Here is a 22,142-nt window from a genome sequence, read left to right as displayed (position 1 = left end):
GACCTTGTCCTGAGAAACATCATCTAGTAATATTTTTCATAACTTCCATGTAGTGATGATCTAATAAGAATCTAAAAGTAATTAACTGGTTTTTTTTTTCAGCTAACCAAAGCCTTATTCAAATACACATTTTTATCAGGATTCTAAGGGAGCCATAAATTGGGGCATTTTGAAAAACTGGGATCTAATCCAGTTCATGATCTGATCAGGGTTCAGTGGTAATAATAAATTGGGACTATTAAAACTGGGAATCATTCCAACATTTTATTTTGCCCAAGCCACAAGACCTAGTAAATTCTACTGCAAAAGACAAAGATATTTGGTGACGAGTAAAACCATGCTGAATTAATCATTTGCATGTAATCATGCCAAAACATGGGTGTTTTCAACAGTTTAAATGGTGCCAAAGTTTAAGTTCAGTAAATAATTAATTATCAAAAGTCACTCGGCAAATTAAAGAAATCAACCTTCTGGTTTCTTTAATAAAATATGTATCCTTTTTAGAAGACAATAATGACAAAATTCTATCAATTCATTTGCTGCTCTGTGTACTTAGGAGTGTAATATTATATAGGTTACAACTAAAATATTAATTCAGAATGCAATCCTTTTATTTTTCCTTAGATGACAATAAGTATCTTCATTTTCAATATGAACAAATGTTGGATAAACTCTAGCCTTATTCTGGTTCTCATTTCAATTTCCAGTAACATAAAAATCCTCTATAATTAAATAAAATGCTGAGAGGTTGGGAATAGATTTTCACCCACTTGAATTCTCAAACTATAAATGGTCTCTGAATGTTTTTATATCTTGAAGATGCATTTCGTTTATGTGGGGAACTTGCAGCTGCATAATTAAATCTTGGTTTGCCAAATATCAAAAACACATGTATTGATTTAAACTCAGGGAACAGGCCACAAGCAGCTCAGCTGATAAGGCAAGGGAGAAGCTTCTGCAGTTCTTGGAAGGCTTCCCGAGAGGAAAGAAAACTAAGAACCTTGAATTCAGACGCTGAAACCGATTAACTTTCCTAAATCTTAGCTTCACTCTCAGTTAGGCATTCTGTTCAGGCCAGTTGTTGAAAACAAGACCCATATGTTTTCATACTCCTCAAAGCTGAAAAGACATTGGCCCTTTCCCCTGCCTCATCTCATTTATCCTGCTAAGATTCTAATAAGATCTACAAAAGAAATGTTTTATTTTAAAGGTTTATTTATTTAGTTGAAAGGCAGAGTTAGAGGTAAAAAGGGGGGGAGGGGAGAGAGGGAAGGAGGGAGGAAGAGAGTGAGAGTGAGAGAGAGAGAGTCTTCCATCTGCTGGTTCACTCTCTAAATGACTGCAATGGCCAGGCTGGCTTCCTGAGTGGGAAGGCGGATTTGCAGTGGAGCAGGTGGGACTTGAACTGGTGCTCATATGGGATGCTGGTGTTGCAGGTATCTACTTAATATGTTGAGCCACACCCAAATGCATTATCTGATTAATATAAGTTAGTTTCCTGCAAAATAAACCCTCATATGGCATAAAAGTAAAAGAAGATCTTAGAGTACATAATTCATGCTAATTCTTCTTCATTGTTACTGCAAAATTTCATTTAGTAAAATTTTATTTCTAGATCAGTATTACGGAACCCTAAAGGAAGCTAATCTTTGGTGTTAATGGAGATATTTTTCCTGGTAAAATAATCCTAGTAGGTGACAACTGTTGTGGTGCAGCAGGTTCAGCTGCCACTTAGGATGCCTGGGATTGAGTCCCACCTTCACTTTGGATCCAACTTCCTGCTAATGTACCCTGGGAGGCAATAAATGATGGCTGAAGGACTTGGGTCCCTGTCATCCATTTGGGAGACCCAGATGGTGTTCCAGGCTCCTGGCTTTGACCTGACCTAGGGGAGAGAAGACCTTGGTCCATCTCTCTCTCTATCTCATTCTTTTTCTCTCTCCCCTATCCTCTGCCTTTCCTTTCAAATATATAAATAATCTTAAGATGTGACCAGCACTGTGGCACAGTGGGTTAAAGCCCCAGCTGGAGCGCCGGCATCTCATATGGGCGCCGGTTCGAGTCCCAGCTGCTCCACTTCCGATCCAGCTCTCTATCATGGCCTGGGAAAGCAGTAGAAGATGGTTCAAATCCTTGGGCCCCTGCACCCACAGGAGATCAGGAAGAAGCTCCTGGCTCCTGGTTTAGGATCATCACAGCTCTGGTTGTTGCAGCCATCTAGGGAGTGAACCAGCAGATGGAAGACCTCTCTCTGCCTCTGCCTCTAACTCTACCTTTCAAGTAAATAAATAAAAATCTTAAAATAAATAAATAAACTTAAGAAAAGAATAATCCTAAATAAACTTGGGCAGGGAAACCTTTTTCTTTAACCAACCTCCACCTGACTTTTGAGAGGATATTAGCTATAAAAGTACTTACTTTGATACTTTATAGGTACATGAATCTGGTTAATTTCATACTTCACAGGTTACGAATTTAAGTTAGGTCTTAGAATTTAAAAAAAATCACTGGCATGTTAAGACAATTTCTTGCTGTCAGCTCATGATTCTAATTTACATAATCTGAATTGTGGAAAATGCTAATTTAATTTAGCCTGACAAAAGATTATAGGAGAAATCATCTTTGAAAATAATATTGGTTCCTCCTTCTATCAGTGGAATTCTAGGCCTTTGGAACTCAAATTTTATTATGGTCAATCTTACTGAAGCAAAAAGAAAATTATGAGCTTGTAATGGGCTTCTTGGTTTGCATCAGGAGGAGACACAACAGAAACTTAGGAAATCAAATATGAGATCAAGAAAATCCCATTACACAATCTTGAGCAAGTAATGCAGGATTATGTACTGAGATGAGAATTGTCCACGTGCTACAATGAACCCATGCCACTGCAGGTTCTAGAAAGATTGCTCTAGAAAATCCAAACTAAATGCTTTCCCACTTAGATCTTTAGCTATTTCTCAGATTCCATTATCTAAGAAGAAATCTAGAGATCATTGAAGGACAAATGTAGCATGAATGATATACAGGAAGATTTTAGATGGTATGCGGCTTAATGTACTTAATTACATCTATGAACTTACATGATTTTGTATTTATGTACTTTATTTACTTCAATATGCACAAATATACTTAAAACAATGAGAGTAATATATAAGTGACTGAAGTTTGTGAAACTCTGAGCTTGCTCAATATTTACCTGATGAAAGAATTCTTTCTTAGTGTAGTCATGGGCTTCTTACTAGACATTTCTTTTGTCAACAAACTCACTGCTTCATAAAGCATTCTAATTTTTAGGATGTTTTCCCTTCTGTTTTGCTGAAGGCTACATCTCTTAAAGTAATGCACCATTAGCATCTTCAAGAAAATAAATAAACCAATGGAAGCATAAGCAAACAGGTAGACTGATAAAGTAGGATAGAATAAAATAGATGCCATAAGATAAATCTAACCCCAGTTCCTGACAGTTCTTCAGGCATGTGAGATCAGGTATCTTGAATCTGTAAGCTACAGCTTTCTTCATTTCCCCCCAGGTCCTTCAACATTCTTCATGATATAGATTTAGTATCCTCATTTTCTGTGTGAGAGGGAGGCATAGTATATTCCAGGTGTGATCTGAGCAGTATAAAACCGAAATTATTGGTTTCTCCTTCATCTTGGACATGAATTTTCAGTAACAGAGCCTAGGACCAGATTAAGTTTTTGGCAAGCACATCCTCATGCTGACTCATGTTAAACTAAACCTCAACTGAAACCATCAGGAAAATTTTCATATATTTGGTATTAAGTCAAACCTTCCACATCCTGTGTTTGTTCAGTTCATTTTTGGATCTAAATGCAAGCTTTACATTTATTCCTATTAACTCTCTTCACGTTTGACTCAGTCCATTGTTCCACATGATTCTGTTGTCAGAAATATCATCAACCCCTGCAGCTTCCTGGCGTCTACAATCTGATCAACAGGTCGTCGTCACTAATGCCAATGTTCAGCAGGCCTGGGTTAAAAAATCAACTTTCCAGAAAAAGATTATGCCTGAAAGCTTATAGTGGTGGAACATGCATCAGTAATCTTTGGATACAATTTCTCAAATAGCTAATAATCTTTCTAGGGTCATATAATCTGCAGTATTATATATTTCTCTGCATTATGGACATGATATCATGAGACAATGCAATTCTGATGTCCCAGAGAGTTCTCTTACTCTCTGTGAAGTCTGGAGCTCAGAATAAGGTTTGGGGATTGGATAATTCAATGTTGAGGGAGAGAGGCTGTTTTGGGTATCATATGTTCAGCCACATCCATGGCCTCAACCCTGTACAAGGCAGTAGTAATTTCTTCCCTCTCCTATCTGTCTACAGTTAGAAGACAATCAAAAATGTCTTCAGACATAGCTAAATCTCCCTTGGGTGGGAAGATTGTTTTGCTCTCATTGAGAACCTGTGTTCTAGACTCTGTTCACTCTAATCTAGTAACTCAACAGATCCTTCATGGCTCTTTGACAATTTTTTAAAAAGATTTTATTTATTTGAAAGGTAGAGTTACAGACAGTAGAGTTACAGCCAGTGAGAGGGAGAGACAAGGAGAAAGGTCTTCCATCTGCTGGTTCACTACCCAAAGGGCTGGAGCTGCGCCAATCCGAATTTAGGAGTCAGGTGCTTCTTCCTGGTCTCCCGTGTGGGTGCAGGGGCCCAAGCACTTGGGCCATCTTCTACTGCTTTTCCAGGCCACAGCAGAGAGCTGGATTGGAAGTGGAGCAGTTGGGACTTGAACCGGTGCCATATGGGATGCTGGCACCACAGGAGGAGGATTAACCTACTGTGCCATGGTGCTGGCCCCAATCTTTGACATTTTTATGAGCCCAGCTATAAATAAAATAATCATATGCAGCACCAAAAGAGCCCCATATCAGGAATTAGATGTACCGAAACTAAAAGAGATATTAAAATTAGAAGAAAAATAATGGGGCAAATGGGAAGAGAGAACCCTAAAAGTTATAGTTGAGGGACTAGCATTGTGTAACAGTGAGTGGCTTACTGCCACATGCAATGCCAACATCCCAAATGTGCCCTGGTTCAAGTTCTGGCCACTTCACTACTGATCCAGCCCCCTGATAACGCTCCTGGGAAAGTAGTGGAAGATGGCTTGAGTGCTTGGGCACTTGCTACCTATATGGGAGACCTAGATGGAATTCATGGCTCCTGGTTTCAGCCTGGCATATCCTGGCCTTTGCAGACATTTGGGGAGTGAACCAGTGGATGAAAGATATTCTCTCTCTTGCTCTCTCTCTGACTCTGCCTTTAAAATAAATAAAATCTTTAAAATAATTAGAGTTGAAGCTAGATTAATCAAGAGCAAAACAGTTACAAGAAAAGTAAAACGTCAATAGCAGCTATATGATGTAAGAAACAATCTATGTGCATTCATTTGGCCTAGTGGTTGAGATGCTCATATTCCATATCAGAGTGCTTGAGTTCAGTTCCCAGCTCTGTCTCCTGACTTCAGCTTCCCACCAGTGCAGACCCTGGGAAGCAGTGGTGATGATCCAAGTATGTACCAATATTGAGTTTCTACCTCCTGGTGTTGGTCTTAGGCCAGCCCCAGTCATCGTGGATATTTGGGGAATGAACCAGTGGGTCATAGCTCTGTTCGTCTGTATCTCAAAATTTTTTTTTCAAAGAAGCAATTTATAGGGACTTTTCTACCTAGATGCTCATCAAGGTATTATTTGGAACAGTGAAAAATGTAAGTACACTAATTGACAATGGAAGACCACAGAATATTGAACAGTAATCAAAATTATGTATTTTAGAAGCATTCACGAGTTGGGAAATAGTCACAATATAATGCCAGGAAAAAAAGGAAGATGCTATACATAGTATGGATACCAAGTTTTCAAAGAAAATATGTAAGTAGAAAAAAAGATCATGAAAATGTTAATAGTGGTTATGGGACTATACTGGAATTATATATGATTTTAAGTCTTTATAGTTTTTATGTTTCTGAAATTTTCTCAATGAACTTCCTACTCCTTTGTAAATGTGCTCGTTAGGAGCATGTTCCAGGGAAAAGTGACCTCTGTGCTCTATGGAGAGTGAGCACAGCGAGGCTCCCCATCTGTTTATTAAGAGCGTGGCAGGAAGGCAGGCAGGCCACAGGAGGAAGTAGGCCAATGTTGTGGTGTGGATCACTCAGCTCTTCTGAGGAAAAGATCTGTGCATCAGTTTTTTAGAAAATAAGAATAGTTTAGTGACATTCTAGCCAAACCCTGCTCTTTCAAGTCAGTGGTTCTCAGCCTTTAGAATACCAAAGAATCACCTTGGGCTTACCTTTTAGATGCAGTTTCTAGGGCCCCCAAGTCCCAAGATTCTGATTCTACACGTCTGGTGTAGGGCTCAGGCATCTTCATCTTTATCAGCACCTCTAACGATTCATTCTGACTCAGTTGGTCCACAGACTACACATTGAGAAGTGCTATTATAAGAAGCCATATGCCTTGATAATATTTTTTCTGCCTCTTTTGATAATATCATCCTGTTTATGCACTGTAGATAGTTTGTCTAGACTTTAGACTTGCAGTGCTGTGTTGGCTCTTTTGGGAAAAAAACCTACTTTATCACATTTGCCAATTTCTATGGTGCAAATATTCCCATCATGGCCAATTTCAAGCCACTGATGGTTTAATAACCAGCTCACAAAATGTTTGGAAGTTTGACAAGAAGCTTATACAAGCTCACTCCAGCACTGTACAGTATATAGTTTAAGTGGTTCAAATATTTTGAAAAGAGGATATTCTTGTGAAAAATTACTATTATACCCATGACAGCTAGCATGAAAAAAAGGAAACAATCAGATGGCTTGAATCATGTTAAAGGAAACAAATTACAAATGTATTAGAAAAAGGACAATAGCTTCCACATAGTAGCACAGATTTCCAAATCATTTGCCCCTAAAAAATATTAATTCCATCTTCTGCAAACATTTTCAAGCACACATATATTTCCTCTTTCAATTTACTTTTTTTTTTCCAATGTCACATCTCCATGACGAGTGATACACTTGCTGAGTTCCTTGAGAGTTGTGAACTGGTTTCCTGTGGATGATGGAGAGCCAAGGAATGGGACTCCAGGATTGGGAGCAATGCCAAATACTCAGTCTCCACCCTCCATGCCCCTCAGCCCCTGAGCTGTTGAAATGCCCTTAGTCATTAATTCTATCTCATCCAACCATAAAATCAACTCCTTCAACTTCTTCCCCTAGCATATGAATGAGCCAATGTTGTCTCTAGGAAACCCATATCAGATGTGTTTTATGTGTTCATATGTGGGAAGTAGCCTAAGTGGAGGCTAATAGTCTAGTTCTTTCAATATTTTTACCAGACATAATTTAAGAAAATTGGACCTGAAGCCTATATAGCCAGCTGAGGTGGATTTACAGCCTTGCTTTTAAGAACAAACCTCCCCTAGGCACCTGCTTCCTAAAGGCAAAACCCAAAAGGAAATGAACTCTTGCTTAAAGACAACCTACCTTATTTTATGGGTTATCAATTTTCTAGCTGGCACACAGTTTCCAGCTACTAAGAGGAATTTTCCCCCATAGCAAGCAAATACTGAGCTACAAAATATTGTCAACTCTGCACTCCAGCAAATGGCTCAGTTTCTTGAAGATGAGGCGTGGGACACAGAGCATCAGTAAGTGAAGTCCGGGGAGCAACAAAGATCTATGATGTAGGCTCACCACAAAGATGTCTTTGCCAATATATGCATTAAAATCTTGTGTGAGTTACATTAAACATTACAGGATTACTGTATCTTGGGCCATGATGAAGACTCTCATCTTTGGGGTAGATCTGTCAGGTGAATAGTCGACAACAATGTACAACACTTGATTTCCTTTTAACTGCTCTCGTGACCCTGGGACTGAGCTTATCAACCTCTCAAAATGAGAAAGGACTAAACAGCTATCCCCCTTTGCTATCTATATAGTCCGTCTTCTCAAGGGGAACAGACTAAAAGATAGGGGTTAAAGGTTAACAGCAGATACTCAGACTGCTGCGGGCTAGAAAACACAATGAATAGATACAATTTTCTTGGTATAGATGCTGGAGGAGTAAAATAAATACAAGAACTGACTCTATAAAAGCCACAGAACCAATGTCACTAATAGGCACATGAAAAGTTGGACCAGCGTGACTTCATGTATGATGGAGTGCTTAAGTTTTTTGTTAGTTTTGTTACAATCTCAGTCTTTCTCCAAGCTTTACTTCCTTGTGAAGGCAAAGAAATTTTCAGGAGAAATATGAATATTCAATTACATGTTTCAAAAATCAGACATGTACACATCCTCTTGGGATAAGTGCCAGAGTTAACATCAAAGATATGCCAAGGACCTCTTGTCCAAATGGGACATTAAGCTCCTCAAACAGAATTCAGCTGCTCAAACTGTCACTGTTTCAGTAAATGAAGATGGCCCTTTAAAAGATGAGCAACCTACTTTTGAGCTTGCTGATAGCCTAATAAAAGACAATGTCTTTTTTTTTTTTTTGAGAAAAAGAAGGACATGTACTTCTCAGATTATAGCACCCAAATGGATATGGCAGAATAATTAAGAAGGCATGCAAAACTTGAGAAAAACTAGGGATGCAGTATGGGAATTTGACTAGGGATGCAGTATGGGAATTTGAGAGTTCTAAATATCAGTAACAGAGTAACACTTTGATTTTTAAAAAAGCTGATCATTTCAATCATAAGGGAACTATGCATCAACAATGAAAATTTGGAGTGGCATATTATGGAATTATAAGTACTGATAATAAAAACTGAAAGCCAGTTTCTTCTCAAAATATAATATAAATTCCCCAGAAAGACCATTTCCTTATATATCAGATCGCTTTCCTACCATATCAGTCAGCCTCTCTGCTTCTTAAAATGAAAAGATTTCTCCAGTTGATGACTGAAATAAGCAAATTAAACACAGACCGCGATGCACATCCAGCGAGGGGCCCAGGCTCTGCTCACCGTTCCTGCTCCTCTTTCATCTTCTCCAGCTCCTCCTCTTTCAGGCCTCCGAGCTTCAGGGTTCCTTTCTGTGCAGCCTTCCCACCCTTATCATCCTTCTTTTTCCCAAACCTAGCAACACATGAAGGAGGAGACGGTTGTTAACAGTAGTAAACTTAGGGTGTTTATGAACTCATTAAACTGTAATTCTTCATTCTAAGTAACCAAGGTCATTTTGCATTAACAGGAAGCAAAGATAATGGAAGCAAAAAAACAAAACAACAACAACAAAAAAACCTGTTACTGAATTCTCCTTATTTCCTTCTTTCTTTTCAATCAGATATGATTGTGTATCAAGCATAATGTCATGATAAGACGAATAATTCTGACCTATTAATTCAACAGAGAGTGAAAAACTGAACCTTTAACACATAACTGAAAACTGGCCTAGCTCCTCACCATGCCTCCAGAGTTAACTCCAGTGTGAACATTTTAAGGTTAAATTCATGGCATTATATCTTGATGATACAGCCAGGGGAGCTACCAAACACCTTAGTCATTACTGTCATTTTACCCAGGAAGAATCAGGAGCTCTGAGTAGATCTGAGACTTGACCAGGACCTCCCAGCAGGCACAGCACAGGGCTGGGGTACAAACTGCATGGCTCCTCCACTGCAGTTTTGCCTTCAGGCCACACTCACCCTCTAAGAAGCCTGGGCTTCCCAAGTCAGCTCAGGGCTAGTGCGCTCTCAACACTCTTGGGTGCCTGACCTACAGGACCATAGTTAAAGAGGGACAGTGATGATTACGATTTTTTAAAGACTTATTTTCGTTATTTTACCGAGAAAGGGAGAGAATCTTCCATCAGTTGATTCACTCCCCAAATTCCACAAGGGACCAGGTTAGGCCAGATCCTGAGACCAGGAGCCAGGAGCCACATCTAATTCTCTCACATGAGTGCAGGAAGCCAAGCACTCAGCCCATCATCCATTGCCTACCCAGGTGCATCATCAGGGAGCTGAATTGGAAGTGGAGCAGCTGGGACTCAAACCGGTGCCCATGTGGGCTGCTGGCCTTGTAGGCCCATGGCTTTACCTACCAGGCCACAACACTGGCCCCAATTATGTTCTACAAGAGCAGTGTTTCCTTACTCTTTCAGAGAAATGAAAACTGCACATTTGAAGTTAAAAAAAAAAAAAAGAGGCTGCAATCAAATTATTTCTAGGATTTATTCCTACGTGACAGGCATTCTATGCAAGAGACATTTTCTGCAGAGGTACTCTTCCATGGTCTTGGTACCAGCACACTGGAAAAACAAAATAACTTGATGCCTTCTTGGTAATCAAGGGAAAAATCATTCACTTACACTTATTTAGTTAAAAGATCTTCCTTCAATTCCCATTTATTTTTTCTTCCTAGCTATCATCTATCTGTCTATCTATTTATCTATCTATCTAGGTAACCTGGAGTGGTCTACTCTTCCTACTTTCTCCTCATAAAATACACAGGAAATTAGAATCTCCTCACATGGGGCTCTGACATACAAATTTTGAAGACAATCCTATATTCTGAGCAACCAGAATAATAGAAAAATAAGCTCAAGCTCTGTCGTCTTCAGAATTCTATAAACATAGGTATTTATTTGTAGCTTTCTGGATTGTGTTTCAGGCCACAGCATAGATTGTTAGGGGGCAGCTCTGTGTAGCACATCTGGAAGATGTCACTGCTAATAATCACATCCCTGCCGTTATCGGAGCACACATTCCATCCTGCTTTCCCCAGAAGCCCCCTCGCCGTCTTGACTTTTCTGCGTATTTCAATGAGCAAGTCCTGGTCCATGAATTTGCTCCCCCATCACCATCTCTCCATGGGCCTTTACTCTTGCTGAGATCTTTTGTTCTATCCAGTCTAGTTTTGGGACCTGGTCAACCGAACTTTCAGCTATAACTCCATCATCTCACGTCTTTCTCTATTCCTCATTTTTTAAAAATTTCTTTTTCTCTTTTCTCTCTCCCTTTCTAACTCATTCTTTTTTTTCTCACTGAAGAAATGACCTTTTCTCAATGAAGAAAAGAAATGAAGAGGTAACTAGGGAAAAGAGAAAAAATACAGACAAAAATATGAGAATGCTAACTTTCAAATATAATTCTGATCTGTACTCAAAGCCTCTCCTCTCTTTAGCTTGCTGAACACCTAAATGTTTCCACAAACACATGCTTTAGCTTCCCATATCCAGGCAGAGGAGTTTAGATATCAAAAGTATTACTTACTCTACATATGTCTGTGTGAGACATTACTACTTAGTACACCATTTGATAAGTAATTTCCCTCAAAAGGCCATTAAGTATAATAATATTTGGGCAACATATTTAAAAATGAGGGGACCAGAGTAGAAATAATACCTCAGGAGGCTGATGAAGGCAAAAACGTTACTGAGAGCTCACAGACATAGGCTTATTTTTCCTCCATGTCTCATGCATTTTCTTCTAAACTTGGAGGTTTTAGATGTTCTAAGATGAAAGTAGTCTTATTTTTGAAGGGTAAAACTAGCCCATTCCCTAGTCTGCCTTGATCTTTATTACCACGCCCAATACATTATTTTTCCTTCCAGCAGTTAAAATATTTCACTTGTTCTGCAGTTCAAGAATAACTCACTATGTTTCCACCAAAGCTGAATAATAAGGAAAATGTTAGTTTTAAGTAAATTCTGCAAAGCATTTTCTTTTTAGCAGGAACTGTCAATAACAGTCAAATTAATTCTACAAATATTATAAATGTTTTGATTTAAATTGCTTGATCCTTTGTTAACGTTTCCAATAAGAAGGGCAGAAATAGCTGTAACATTCATTTTATTAGCTAGAAAGAATGGCTATAAGTTACTCTCTTTTATAAACTTCGGGTAGGTTCAAGAACAGAATTATAAGACAGTACTTGTCACTGTGCAGGTGAGGAAATTGAGACCCAGGGCAGCTCACTGCATTTCACCTGTTGATGTTCTGAGTACCAGCTTTGCAGTCAGACCACTGAACTATCCTGGTGTCAGTGGGGGCTGAGGGATGGGCAGTCAGGAGGAAAGCACTCACTTGGTGACTTTTATGCTTTCTGGAGGTGTCCCTCACAGCCATTCATACTTTCACTGCACTACAGAAAGGGAAGTTAGGGAGTTTCATCTCCCTGTTGGCTATTTTTGGTCAGAAAAGGCATGAGAACCCTTAATGGCAAGAACTATTGCTTTGCATTCTAAACTTTCAAATACCCCCTGCATTATAGGCCTCCCATTATCTATTACCTTAGACATTTAGGAGTTGGCCATTCTGGGATAGGTGCCTTAAGGAAATTCTTTATAGGTCAACCCTGCTTTACAGAAAAGATATTTTCCTGAAAATTTTGTGCAAACATATGGTTTTAATCAGTAAAATCTTATTTTACATGTACCTGGGAAGTCTGTTTAAAGGTTTGTATGATGGATCTTTTTGTAAAGTGGAAAAATCACCTTTCAACATACTCCTTTACGTAAATTTAGATGTTCATGAATTATAAGTTTGCTTAAAACACCTGTCCCTGTTCATTTCTGCAGAGTTCATATGAAACAGCTTCAGAGATCCATGGAGAACTAACTTCTTTGTTTCTCTGCTTCTTTTTCTTTCTCTCTCTGTCTCTCCCTCTATTTCTCTTCCTTTCTCCCTAAACATACTTATGAAGGCTGTACTGTATGTCAGATATCATCATTATATCTTGATGTAGGCTGATAATATGTTGAGGTACAAAACCTTACACCATCTTTGTGGAATTTACATTCTAATAGAAGAGACCAGCTACCAGCCCAGCACAGAAAGTGCTATGAGGATTTTAGGAGAGACAATGAAAGGAAAGTGATTGGGGAAGGCCTCCGAGGAGAGATGGCATTTAAGCTGCAAACATAATGGTGAGAGTTTCTAGACGTGCAAAGTTTTGTGAGTAGGGGAAATGGAGCATGCAGAGGGCACAAAGAGGAAAAGGTTTGATATTTTCCATGCAGTGAAAGGCGGCCAGGATGGCCAAAGCCAGGACAGTGGAGGGAAGACTCACACAGCACAGGATGTGGGCAGAGAAGCTATGGAGTGCCGGTCTGAGGGAAGCTCAGGGTTTGTCCAAGAGCAATGGTAGGTGATTTTTTAAAAATAATCCAAGGCACAAAGGAGCTAAATGAGGAAATTGGTAGATAGATCTAAACAGTTGATGGAGGAGAACTGGAGGAGTAACCAAATCTTTCTGTGATACAATGCAATGGATGTTTTTAAAAGCCATCTTAGCTGCTGAAGTAAAATAAGGAAAATCAATAAAAATAAGTAAAAGCAGTAAAGCTCTTTGGGGACTACTGCAGGAATGTGGGCACAAGATGCTGGTGTCTTGGACAACAGTAGTGGCCACTGAGAAGAGAAGGAGACAGCCATCTGCAAGTGGTGAGTCAATGGAGCAGCATCCACAGCTTAGTTATGAACAGGATTATTTTAGAATGCCTGAGGGAAATCCAATCTGATGGTCTCAGGCCTAAGTCCTGAGGAACCGTAGCACTGAAAGTTCGCATAGAGGACAATGCATAGACAGAAGAGCCCGGGCAGAGCGATGGGAAGAGTACAAGGAGAGTGTGGTTATGGAGAATGTGAGAGAGCGAGACAGGAAGCAGGACATGGTCAATGGTCAACGGGCTGGCAGTGCTGCTGGCAAACCCAGAAAGGTGAGGACTGAAAAGCCTTCATTGGATTTGACAACATGAAGCTATTCAAAAGCCCTACCAAGGTTCAATGGCATAATCTGAGCCAAGTCAGGTGAACGTGATCTCAAGAGTGAATGGCAGGCCTATATAAAAGTGCATGTCTCTACAGGCTTTTCAAGGAGTTCAGCTGGGGGCTGGTAGCTGGAAGTGTGGTACGATGCTGAAGAAGGATATTTTCAGTTTGGCTTACATCAGAGAACATTTTCTTCCTTGTAGGAAAAACTCCTAGACAATCTGAGAGGCAAGAGGTGAAGAGAGGATATATTTTTTATTGTGGTAAAATGTAGATACTGTACAATTTTCATTTTAACCTTTTAAAGCGAAAAATTTAGTGGTATTATATACATTCACACTGTTGTGCAACCATCACCACTATCCATTTTTAGAACTTGCTTTGTTTTCCAAATTGAAGTTCTGGTAGCCACTATTATACTTTCTGTCTCTATGAATCTGACCATTTCAGGTACTTCCTGTAAGTGGAATTATACAGTATTTGTCCTTCCATTTCTAGCTTACGTCACTTAGCATAAGATCTTCAGGCTCTACCTTTGTTGTGTGATGAATTGTATCAGAATTTCTTTCCTTTTTAAGGTTGAATAATATCCCAACTGTATATACATAGCATGTTTTGTTCAACCATTCAACCACCGATGGACATTTGGGATGTGTTCACCTTTTGGCTACTGTGAATAATACTACTATGGATATCAGTGCAGGAAAATAGTTATTGATAAAGGAATAGAGATAACAACTCAGCAGAGATTGGCATCAGATGGGACGGAGGAGACCCAGAAAAACCAGTAGTTAGGAAGAGCTGTTTGTTTATAGAGTTGACAAAGTGGAATGGAGAGGTGCTCAAGCCATTTATTTATCAGTTAATGCGATACAACATGTTTAGCAGAAATAGCTCCTATATATAACAAAGATGTCTTACAATTTAAGAAATCAAAGAAAATTGAATTCTGTAAGGTAGATGAGAACCTCAAAAGGGATCATACAAAAATATCAAACCCAGACCTCAGTAATGCTGCTACTTTGCCTAAGTAAGGAAGATATCACCAGCCACCTGGAAAAGTGGAATTCGATAATGGGTTGTGAATTCATTCATTCATTACTAAGGAACTGATACAGATCACATTAGATTATGCAGGTACAATTTACCCAATAACATGGATCTAAAAGGGAGACATATACTCTAGTACAACAGTATTGGGGAATTCAATATCCCACTTTCATCAATGGACAAATCAACTACTTCGAGGATCAACAAAGAAACAACAAAGCTAATCCACACTATGGACCAAATGTACCTAATTGATATTTATAGCACCCTTCATCCCATAGTTGTAGAATATACATTCTTTTCATCAGTGCATGGGACTTTCTCTAGGACAGTCTTTCTCTAGGCCATAAAGCAAGTCTCAGCAAATTAAAACAGCATTGAAATCATACCATGCATCTTTTCTGGCCACAATAGGATGAAGCTAGAAATTAACAACTCAAGAATTTCTGGGAAATATGGAAACACATGGAGGTTGAGCAACACACTCCTGAATGAAGAGTAGTTCATAGAAAAAATGAAAAGAGAAATAAAAAGTTTCCTAGAAACCAATGAAGATGCCAACATAACATATCAAAGCTTATGGGATACAGCAAAAATAGTGTTAAAAGGGGAGTTTACAGCAATTGGTGCCTACATCAAGAAATTGGAAAGGCATCAAACAAATGAGCTATCAATGAATCTCAGGGACCTAGAAAAACATCAAAACAAACCCCAAATTAGTAGGAGAAAAGAAATAATTAAAATTAGAAATAAATATTTTTTTTTTCTTTTTTTTAACTTTTATTTAATAAATATAAATTTCCAAAGAACAGCTTATGGATTACAATGGCTTTTCCCCCTCCATAACTTCCCCACCACCACCCTCCCATCTCCCTCTCCCTCTCCCATTCCATTCACATCAAGATTCATTTTCAATTCTCTTTATATACAAAAGATCAATCTAGTATATATTAAGTAAAGATTTCAACAGTTCACACCCGCACAGAAACATAAAGTGTAAAGTACTGTTTGAGTACTAGTTTTGCAGTATTAATCAGTTTCTAACCAGTTGTTTCAACATGGCTGAATTTAGCTAAGGGTCTCCCTGACAACCTTGATAAGCACAAATAAATATTTTTTAAAAAGGGGTAGTAGCGCTGTGGCATAGTGAGTGAAGCTGCGGCCTGCAGTGCCTGCATCCCATATGGGTGCCAGTTCGAATCTCAGCTGCTCCACTTCTGATCCAGCTCCCTGCTAATATGCCTGAGAAAATAGTGCAAGACAGCCCAAGTCCTTGGCCCCTGTACACACGTGGGAGATCCAGAAGAAGCTCCAGGTTCCTAGCTTTGGAGAAGCTCAGCTCCGGCTGTTGTGGTCATTTGGGGAGTGAACCAGTGGATAGAAAACCTTTCTCTCCCTCTCTCTCTCTGCCTCTGCCTCTCTGTAACTCTGCCTTTCAAATAAATATAAATCATTAAAAAATTAGAGAAGAAATAAAGAAAATTAAAACAAAAAATACAAAATATCAGTTAAGTGAAAAGCTGGTTTTTTGAAAAAATGAAATTGATATACTATTGGCCAAATTAACCAAACCAAAAATAAAAAAAAGAGAAAAGACACAAATTAATGAAATCAGAAATGAAAAAGGAGATGTAACAAATGGATACCACAGAAATAAAAAGAATCACCAGGAATTACTACAAACAGCTATACCCTAACAAATTGGAAAATTGAGAAGAAATGGATAGATTCCTGGACACAGACAATCTACTGAAATTGAGTCATGAAGACATACAAAACCTAAACAGATCAATAACCAAGAAGGAGATTGAATCAGTAATAAAGACCCTCTAAACAAAACAAAAGTGCAGGACTCAATCGTTTTATTGAATTTCTGAATTCTATCAGACTTTCAAAGGAGAACTAATTCCAACTCTTCTCAAGCTATTCAAAACAATTGAAAGGGAGGAAATCCTTCCAAACTCCTTCTAGGAGGACAGTATCACCTTAATTCCAAAACCAGAAAAAGATACAACAAAGAAAGAGAACTATAGATCAATATCACTGATGAACATAGATGCAAAAATCTTCAACAAAAATACTAGCTAATCAAATCCAACAACATATCAGAAAGGTCATTCTTCCAGACCAAGTGGGATTTATCCTGGGTATGCAGGGATGGTTCCACATTTGCAAATCAATCAATGTGATACATCACATTAACAAATCGAAGAATAAAAACCATATGATTATCTTAATCATATGCAAAGAAAGCATTTGATAAAACACAACATCTTTTCATGATGAAAACTTTAAGCAAATTGAGTATAGAAGGAATATTCCACAGCCAGAATCTTATTGAATGGGGAAAAGTTGGAAGCATTCCTTCTAAGATCCAGAATCAGATAAGGATGCTCACTTTCACCATTGCTATTCAATATAGTCTTGGAATTTTAGTCAGAGCCATTATGCAAGAAAAATAAATTAAAGGGATACAAATTGGAAAGGAGGAAGTCGAACTATCCCTATTTGCAGATGATATGATTCTATATTAAGGGGAACCAAAAGACGCCATTCAGAAACTACTGGAACTCATAAAAGAGTTTGGTAAAGTGGACGGATATAAAAGTAACACACAAAGATCAATAGCCTTTGTATATAGAGAAAATGCCATGGCTTAGAAAGAATTTCTAAGGCAAAGACTTCTTGGAAAAGGCCCCAGAAGCACAAACCCAGGAAATAAAAGCAGAAATAGACAAACGGGATTACACTAAGCTGAGAGGCCTCTGCACTGCAAAGGAAACACTCAGAAAAGTGAACAGGCAAACAATAGAATGGGAGAAATTATTTGCAAACTATGAAATTGATAAAGGATTAATATCCAGAATCTACAAAGAGTTTAAGAAACTCAACAACAACAAAACAAACAATCCAGTTAGGAAATGGGCAAAGGACTTGAACAGGCATTTTTTAAAATTTTTAAAAAATTTTTTGACAGGCAGAGTGGACAGTGAGAGAGAGAGAGAGAAAGGTCTTCCTTTTTGCCGTTGGTTCACCCTCCAATGGCCGCCGTGGCCGGCGTACTGCAGCCGGAGCACTGCGCTGATCCGAAGCCAGGAGCCAGGTGCTTATCCTGGTCTCCCATGGGGTGCAGGGCCCAAGCACTTGGGCCATCCTCCACTGCCCTCCTGGGCCACAGCAGAGAGCTGGCCTGGAAGAAGGGCAACAGGGACAGAATCTGGTGCCCAGACCGGGACTAGAACCCGGTGTGCCGGCACCGCAAGGTGGAGGATTAGCCTATTGAGCCACGGCGCCGGCCTTAGAACAGGCATTTTTCAAAAGTGGAAATTCAAATGGATAAGAGACACATGGAAAATTGCTCAGGATCACTCGCCATCAGAGAAATGTAAATCAAAACCACAATGAGGTTTCACCTCACCCCAGTTAGGATGGCTCTCATACAGAAATCAACAAACAATAAATGCAGGTGAGGATATGGGGATAAAGGTACCCTAATCCACTGTTGGTGGGAATGTAAGCTGGTGCAGCCATTGTGAAAGACAGTGTGGAAATACCTCAGAAAGCTGAAAACAGATCTACCCTATGGCCCAGCCATCCCACTCATGAAAATTTACCCAAGGGAAATGAAATCAGCATATGAATGAGTTATCTGTACCCCTATGTTTACTGCAGCTCAGTTCACAATAACTAAGATATGGAGTCAACCCAGATGTCCATCAACTGATGATTAGATAAATTGTGGTACATATATAGTATGGAATACTATTCAGCTGTAAAAAAAAAATGAAATCCTGTCTTATGCAACAAAATGGATGTTAACTGGAAACCACTGTACTTATGAAATAAGCCAGTCACCAAAAGACAAATACCATATATTGTCTCTGAACTGTGGTAACAGAATATCAAAAAATTTAACATATAGGAGTGAAATTAATATTTTGATATTCAATGATTATTTACAGTACTTGTCTCTACTGTTGAAGGACAGTATTTTTTTCTTCTTACTATTTGTTGAATGCTTTATTTAGTATATGGTTAATCTTATGAATATCAAGTAAACTGAAAGTACATCACTGTAAAAATTAAAAGAGGCAAAAAGAGAGGGAGGAGGAAGGGTGGGAGTGTGGGCAGGAGGGAGGGTAGGATGAGAAGTATCACTATGTTCCTAAATCTGTATATATTAAATACATTAAATGTGTTTACCTTAAATAAACAAAAAGGATTTAACCATTAACAACATCAATTGACAGGTAAATATCTAACCTCTCAAATCAAATAACGTAAGAAAAACTCTATTACCCTATTGTTTTCTATATGAAAAAGATTGTAATATAATTCCTAGGAGTTATCTCCCAATTTCTCAGCATATATTTCCTTCTGTTTCTACTTCTTTCCCTTGGGTCTTCCAGGTATTATAACTTCCAAATTCTTCCCAGATTTCTATACCTACACTGATGAATGTTTCAAATTCATAGTATGTATGGCTCTACTCAGTCTTTTTCCAAGTCTGTCTGCCATTTAATTTGCTTCTTAATTCTGCTAAGATCTGTCTGTCTACAATTTTCCTCCCAGCTCCCACTGGGCAGCTTACACAGCTATTACCATCAACTATTCTACTTCCATTTAGTGCATGTACTATATAAAAACAATCATGAAGGCTGGCTTATGAGAAATAAAAATTCAGGCAAGGGAAATAGTTCAGAGACTCTTACTCCAAATTAGCAGTGAGGTATGATCTGAAGAGAGCAGAAAAGGGTGAAACAAGTTATTCATTTCTCCTACAATCAGCAAATGTCTTTGGGTGCCAACGATGCATTTGGAAAAGGCTACAAAATCCAGTCATCACCGATATTAAAGTTGGAAATCTAGAGAACAATGTCAGATGTGAAAATGGACAAACTTCACAGTCATAATACTTTCTGGACTTGGATGATGGTTCATTCACCCTGAAACTATCTATCTTACAAACCGTACATGATATTTCCTTATCATGTGATAAATTATACGGTTTGAAATAGCTCAAGCCAAATACAGGGGCAGAGAAGTTCACAGACCTTTGTCTATTATTTCCATAGTTTATTCTGAAATCCACCCATAAAAGGTTTCAGTTGTCTGATGTATTCCAAATTAGGTTCTGAATTAGCATATGCAGATGCTGATGAAATTAACTTCCACATCTTGTAATCTCATATGGTTTTGTGCGCTTCAGCTATCATTCCTCTCTAAAATTTATGTCACAAAGGTCTTTCTTTGTTTAGCTCATATGGTTCCCATTGTATTTGAGACTTAATGAATCTGATAAAAATTCTGTGAAAATTGACCAGTTTAGCGTTCCTGGTATCCCCCTCCCAATTTGTTGGTATCCTAGGACACTGATTACTTTTATGTTAATATTACAAATAAAATTATGAATACATTTGTGCTTTTTGCAAACCTGTTCTGATTAAAAAGCAAAAATATTCTAATTTCATTTTAGTTTTCCATCGTTATGTTGGCTGGTATGCTGCTACTATGGTTTGGACATGGCTTATTCCTGAAAGGTTCATGTGTTGAAAGTTTGGTTCCTAATGTAATGATATTGAGAGGTAGAGGGACCTTGAAGAGGTAGTGCCTAGTGGAATGTGATTAGATCATGGGGTACCAGCCTTATGAATGGATTAACATCTGTCCAATGACTGGGTAGTTTTCTTGAGATTTGGCGGGGGATGGGTCAGGTCTCAGGGAACTGAGTTAGTTACCATATGAGCGAATTGTTACAAAGTGTCTCAGCCTACTCTCTGTCTTTGGCACCTTCTGCACATACTGGCTTCTTCTTTATCTCCATCATGATATGATGTAGCAAATGGCCCTCACCAGAAGCTCAGCAGATGCCAGTGACATGCTCTTGAATCTCCACAACCATAAGCTAAATACATAAATTTCCAACCTCAGGTATTTTGTTACAGCAAGAAGAAAATAGATGAAGACACATGGCTAATGTCTGTGACTCTAAAGAAAGGAGGTGAATTGCTATTAAACCCAGCATGCTTTTCACAAGAGCACAGCTGTATTTTCAACTCTTATGTTTACTCTGTGGCAGGTAAAACTTGTTAGGGACTTGCTTTATAGGATGTTTACACATGTAGAAACTGAGTAAGCTGATGCTTTAATAATTGAAAATAAACTCCAGATTAAAAACCTTTCTCATGAGCCTAACTGGGTTAGACAGAAATGTCAATTTCTCTTATTTTGGGTAAGTTTCTATGTTTCCAAAATGATGACAAGCTGCAGGAAAACAACGAATCTGCTTAATACCACTGATAGATTTATCAACTACTTCCTTTAATGCTAACCTCCCCCCAGCAACCCACCAACCTTAAACAACCACTCACCAATCCTTAAACAGCTACTTTTCTCTGTGTTGTTCATTCCAAAATGTGATTCTTAAATTGGTGGTCATGGCAACTTTTCATTCCGAAGATGGGAATCTTCAGAACTAAAATTTGTTGATGTTTGTTTTTAGGATTAAAAAGCAGGGAGGTTCTGTAACTTCCTACAATTTCTGCCTAAGTGGCTAAGACATCTGCTGGGTACAGTCTTAAGCAGCTCTCTGGTTAAATTCAGCTGCTGGGAATCCTTGAGCTAATTTGCTTTCCCCATTCTGAGGGACTAAGAAACAACAGATTTGGAAATGCCGAATATACTAAAAATAATTCTACAGGGTCCAAAAAGGAAAGCAAAACACACATCATCAATAACCAATATTACTAAAAACAAACAACAGACAAAAAAATGTAAAACAAAGGGTCGTTGGAAGGCTGATCTGCAAGAATCAGTTAAGAGATTTGTGAGACATCAGACAGTTACTCGCACTGCACATTTTTGTAGCAAATGAAAACTCCAATCAGAGACTATTAAAGCAGCACTTTGTTAGGGGGAAAAAAAAGGAAAAACTACAAAAAGAAGTCAGAAATTAGAATTAAAAGAAAATAAGCATGAATGAGTGAGCAAGAAAGATAAAGCTACTAATAAAGTCTGATTTTCAGATCCACACAGGGACTGTAAAAAGCTTATTAACTGTCACTACCACACTGGGTTTTAAGTTATTCTACTCCTCTGCTTTCTAGAAGAAGAAATACTCTTCAGGAGCACAGTGAACTTTGATTAATTGCTTTTATACACTCTCGCTGGCTTCCAGACCTGGTAGGCAAGATCCTTAGTGACTCAGACTAAAAGCTTATGATTTCTGGGAAATATATTTAACAGGAGCATTAAAGAAATAGAGCTTTTTGCATTTTTATGTTTTCCTAATAGAAAGGCTTTTTATTAAATGTTTACTTATTTCAAAGCAGT

At 38.5% G+C, this 22,142-nt stretch overlaps 1 protein-coding gene across 1 annotated transcript in view; it reads right to left on the bottom strand.

Moving 5' to 3' along the window:
- The window catches only part of PARD3B (par-3 family cell polarity regulator beta), a 1,146,588-nt gene that overhangs the window by 221,192 nt on the left and 903,254 nt on the right, over positions 1-22,142 (bottom strand). Inside the window, exon 19 of the mRNA XM_062190191.1 lies at positions 9,013-9,123. Coding sequence (XP_062046175.1) covers positions 9,013-9,123 — 111 coding nt within the window. The remainder of the gene's footprint in view (positions 1-9,012; positions 9,124-22,142) is intronic.

Source organism: Lepus europaeus, chromosome 1 (genome assembly GCF_033115175.1).
Source record: "Lepus europaeus isolate LE1 chromosome 1, mLepTim1.pri, whole genome shotgun sequence".
NCBI lineage: Eukaryota > Metazoa > Chordata > Mammalia > Lagomorpha > Leporidae > Lepus > Lepus europaeus.
The sequence above is the reverse complement of the archived record's forward strand: the minus strand, read 5'-3'. Positions and strand labels throughout refer to the sequence as shown.